Source organism: Melospiza melodia, unplaced genomic scaffold (genome assembly GCF_035770615.1).
Source record: "Melospiza melodia melodia isolate bMelMel2 unplaced genomic scaffold, bMelMel2.pri scaffold_37, whole genome shotgun sequence".
NCBI lineage: Eukaryota > Metazoa > Chordata > Aves > Passeriformes > Passerellidae > Melospiza > Melospiza melodia.
The window spans coordinates 5,417,786-5,422,703 of NW_026948690.1; the positions used below are offsets into that span (position 1 = coordinate 5,417,786).

The window sequence follows — 4,918 nt, forward strand, 5'->3', positions numbered from 1 at the left end:
TTCAAATTTCTGCATAATGCTCAGGACTTTATACTGAAACAACTGCCCGATCTCTTGATTGTCCAACTTTCCCAATGTCAGGTCTTACATCTATCAGGACTTGAACACATGAAACGTCAGCCTAAGAATCCAGGTTGTGCCTGACTCCCTCAGTCAGGAAGAGCTGCTGCCTGATTTTTAGTTTGCCTAACGTGCCAATTTTTAGGCTTCACCGTATCAGGACTTAAAAACAACACGCAGCCTCCTTCGCTGGGGTTTGTGCCTGACTCCTTTGTCAGGACTTACTTTGCCTGCAGGGCTTGTGAGCTACCCGAATCCTTCTCGGGACTTACAATCTGCCTGACTTCCCTCTGTCAGGACTTACTTTTCGTGCGTTCCACTCATACAACTATTCCCTCCGCATGCCCAGAGAGGGGGAGCCCTTTTTTTTCCCCCTTAGGAGACGACTCACTCACGCTAATTCCACTCACTTTCCCCTGTTCCCGGCTGGCTTTCTCGCGAACGTTCGGAAATGTGGTACCAAGAGGTCCGCTCTTGCTCCGAAGGTCCGGCTGCCAGCCCTCGTCTCACTCACACACACATGCGCACGTCTCCCACTCCTGCCACCGGATTTCTCACCAGTCTGGTGCTCCAGTGCTCCTCTGTGTCGCTGGTCCTGAGCCGATCTCTCTGGTCCTGATAGCCAGCTGTCCTGGAGGTCCAAGATGGCCAGTCCTGGTGTCCTCTTCTGGCGTGGTAATTGCGGACGAGCGCCCAAGCTAAAATAAACAGGGCAGGAGACTTTTTCTCCTTTTAGTGCCTTTATTAAAAGTGATCAGCTCAGGATTGGGCAGCTCGGAAGGGGCTGCAGCTTCCCGTCGCCTCTCCCCGGCTGACTTGGAGGAGGAGGATATGCGCAGCTTTGTCCACTAGGGGCAGAGCTGGGGTCCGGTCCTCGTGGGAGCCTTTAGGGCGTGGTGACCCCTTCCGATGTTAATCCTGCCACCTCTTTTGGCCTGCTCCCGGCATCGGGACGACTCCCGTGCTCAGAGTGAGAGGGAATGCGACGGTGTTCAGCATCTCTGCAGGCTCAGCGCTCCGTTCCTGACGTCCAGACATCACTCCAATCTCTCAGCTCTTAGGTGGCTTGTTGTTTTGAGGTCTTTTTTAGCAAGCTAGAAGCAGTAGCTTCTCATGGCATGCTGGTCCTGGAGTTATTTTGCATATTCCCCCCCCAAAGTCTCTTCTCCTCACTGTTTGGGAGGTCCCCACCCTTCACTGTCTCAGAGAAGGGCCATTAACTTGGTCCCAGCTGGAGTTTTTACTGATACAAAGCCAACTATTAACGACAACGACCCATAATTACCATAACACAAGCAGCAGCCCAGCAGCAACCACGGTAAGCTTTTTCTCACAAAAAAAATTGGCAGAATTTTTGTTCATAACGCTTCAGGTGATGTTCATCTTCCTTTCTCAAGCTGTTTTTCTCTGCTTCAATAAGGCGTGAGATAAGCATATTTCCTTTTTATATATTCCAAAGCTATAGTTTCAAGGATACAAGTAATATTCTAAAATTATGCTTCAAAAGATTATTATTGCAGAGCTCTTTATGGATTCAATGTAAGCAAAAAGCCTTATCTTTAACACCTTAATTCCAATGCTCCTAAATCAACCAGCGTTAATTGCAAACCAAAGATAGGTTCAAAGGCCTTTTTCCATGCTTTATTTTCCTCACTTATTAATAGAATTCACAGCTCGCCCATTGTCTGGGTCCACACATTTCTCATTCACAAATACACGTCGCCTGTTTGTACCTGACACAAAACACAGCGTTGTATTTCACATTTCCACCTGTGTTTAGCAAAAAAGGTCAAGAGACCAGAAGGCATATGCCATGCCTGTAAAGAAGTAGTTTAACTTGTCCTCATCGGTGGAATTCCCATTCCAGTGCAGCTTTTGTGACAGAAATATGTCTGTCCATGCCGCACGACAGTCCATACTCCCTCCTTATTGGCATTGTACTCTTTTATGCATAAAGCTGAATGAGTTTGACACATTTATCAGTTAATATTAAATGAAATTTTCTTTGAGTGTTTGGCCCAGCTGCAGATCTTAAGTGGAGGAGATGACACATTTTGTTCCAACTTTTTTATTTCTCTGTTTTGTTTATTGTAACCCAAGAACTTTATTCAAGAATGAAGCAAACTTTTCTGGCTGTCCAGGAGGAAAAGGTTTAAAAGCTGACAAGTTCATTGACTGCATTGTATCCACAAGAGTGCAGTAAAAAGAGACCAAAAGCAAAAATTAAAGAAATAGCCACCCCATGGGAAAATTTTAAATACAATTTTCTTTCTATGCATCCATACATAATTCTTTAGCATGGAAATATTAAATAAGGATATGTATGGAAAGGAAGAGAATGCCCAGAGCAGCAGGCCCCAGCTAGCACTGGCTGGTAGGGAGCCTTGCTGAGAACACACTTCCATCAGCTTTCTGAGACAAACTCAACTTTGACACTTTTAATCTTCTGTGGTCACAGTGCTGGGAGACTGAGCAAGATCTGAGGCTCTGCTCCATAAACCATAAGAGGAAATCCATCCTATTTGAACACATGGAAGAGTTCTCCCCTGATCACAGAAAGGGTCAGAAAGAACAGCTACATCAATCTGTCACTTGCTAGTATCAGGCTGCAAATAAGGCTCGAATGCTTGGCACTGCCCAACACAAAGAAATAAATATTCCAAAGCTGACAGAAGCACCAAGATAATAAGTTTAGGAAACTTGCTCAATTTAAATGAATGCCAGGCCTGGTCTGTTCAGAAAGCTCGTCTGAAACATAGGAAACTCTGCTTGCAAGGCAAAGGAACAAGATGCAGACTAAGTAAAGGGCGTTACATTTTTTCTGCCTTCAGTTTAAAAGTCATCTTTTATTTTTAGAGTGGAGTCAATCATGAGTAAAGAGAAAACAGTAAGATACAGTAAAAACCAGGAGGAGAAATAAACCCAACAGGAGTCAGGATGAACTCTAAAAAAAGGAGCTAGGAGTTTTGGTGATGGTGGGATTTTTTCACACATTGTTTGCTTGTGGGGTAGGGGGTTTTTTGTGTGTTTTTGTTAGTTTAGTTTAAATTTTGCTCCTGAAGTGACAGGCAGTGGATCTGTGAAACTACTTGTCAGATGGTATGGTGGATTCAGGAAGTTTGGTTAAAAGGGCAGCCTGAATGAGTACCTGAAAGACAGGGGTATTTAAAGTTACTAACCAGATAATATCTATATCTGCTTTATTAATCCCCTGAAGTGTTTTTCTTTTTTTAATCTAAATATATGTTACCTCAAATGAAAAAATATTTATAAGTGGTAAAAAAATAATTATTGTGGTAAAAAAGCTTGGTAAGTGTGGTAAATTTCTACATAGTGTTAGTCTATTCACTCTGGAAAATGTAATATCCAGATGGAGATGACAGAGAAGGATGTAAATTACCTTGTTGCGTTCTCAGCTGTGCAGTCACATGGACTGAATGCTCTTGCCCAGCAGGAACAGCCCCAGCAGCTCCATACCTGCAGTTACAGTAGAGGACACAGCCATCTCTGTGCAGCTGTTTGGCCAGCTCAAGCTGATGGTTCATCAGCTTGTCATTTATTACTACTATTAGTGGTTTTCCATTCTCTAGAGTCTCCAGGCAGCTACCAGCACCTACAAGAGGAACAGAAAACATGGTGAGACATCAAATATCCCCCTACTCGCTGCTGAAAGAGGGGAGCCTCTTGAACAACCCAGCTGTGGAGCTCAGCACTCCCAGCCAGCTCACCCCGGGCTGGAGAGACCTCATCCCACTGAGCTCCCGCAGCCCCAGAAGCAGCCGGGCTGTACCTGTGTGGCTGATGACCAGGTCTGCGCTCTGCAGCTCCTCAGCCAGCGAGTCCTTGAACCGGAACGCTTCCACCGCCGCGGCCGGGCTGCTGCTGGGCTGCGGCTGTGGCAGCGAGCCCCAGCCTGCCTGCAGCACCAGCTTCTGGTACCCGCGGCTCTGCAGCGCCTGCGGGCAGGGCACCGGGGGATGGAGGCGATAAGGGGGGCGGAGAAGATGGTGGGGAGGGGGGACGGAGAGAGAGAAGGAGAAGAAGGGGGGGATGACGGAGGTGGAACGAAGGGGATGAGGCGGGGATAGAGAGGCTGTGTGAGGGCTGTGCCCAGCTCCAGACGGCCCCGGCCCCGGTATCACCCCTCCTCCCCGTCCCACAGGCCGTCCCTCCCCTTCCTGAAGCAACACTTCATGCTTCTCCGCCGGGCACCCCCGAACCGCCACGGCGCCCTCAGGCGCCCCGGCACTGCTGCCGGGATGCGGCAGGGAGGGCAGGGCAGCCCGCGGCGCACAGGCGCCAGCCCCGGGAGGGCAGGCCCGGGCCAGGGCCGGTGTCGGTGTCTCGGCCGACTGACCTGCAGCGCGGGCGGGGAGCGGGCCGCGGCGATCAGCTCATTGAAGCTGGTGGTGCTCAAGGTGACGAACATGGACTTCATGGCCACCGGGACGGGACGGCTGTGAGGCCGCCAGGGGGAGCCGCACGCCCGCACAGAGCTCCCGAAATGGCGGCAGGGCTGAGGAGAGGGACGGGGCAGGTGGGAATGCCTCCTTCCCTCCCTGTCCCTCCTTGTTCCTCCCTGACCCTCCTGTCCCTTCTTGTCCTTCCTTGTCCCTCCTTGTCCCTCCTTGTCCCCTACCGTGGCTTCTCTTCATGGGTTTTTCCCGTCCGCCCGTTTCGGCGGGGCTGGTGCCACTGCGCCGTGAGGTTCTCCCTCACAGTACCGCACCAGCAGCGATGGTGGCCGCTCTAATGAGCCCACTGTCCAGCAGCGTTTAGAGGGGTAGCCAAGGCTGTTCCAGGGTTTTAGATTTTCAAGGAGAAGAGGTAAAAATAAATTTGGAAAAGGGATTAGAAA

The 4,918-nt window shown here is 49.4% G+C and overlaps 1 protein-coding gene across 1 annotated transcript; it reads right to left on the reverse strand.

Annotated features, from left to right (window-relative positions):
- Positions 1-2,145: 2,145 nt before the first annotated feature.
- On the reverse strand, positions 2,146-4,498 carry LOC134434489 (UDP-N-acetylglucosamine transferase subunit ALG13 homolog). Its single transcript, XM_063183145.1, has 4 exons — positions 4,418-4,498; positions 3,851-4,016; positions 3,539-3,673; positions 2,146-2,258 (listed from the first exon to the last, which is right to left on the reverse strand). The coding sequence occupies exons 1-4, from the start codon at positions 4,496-4,498 to the stop codon at positions 2,146-2,148; spliced, it is 495 nt and encodes a 164-aa protein (XP_063039215.1).
- Between the last annotated feature and the right edge of the window lie 420 nt (positions 4,499-4,918).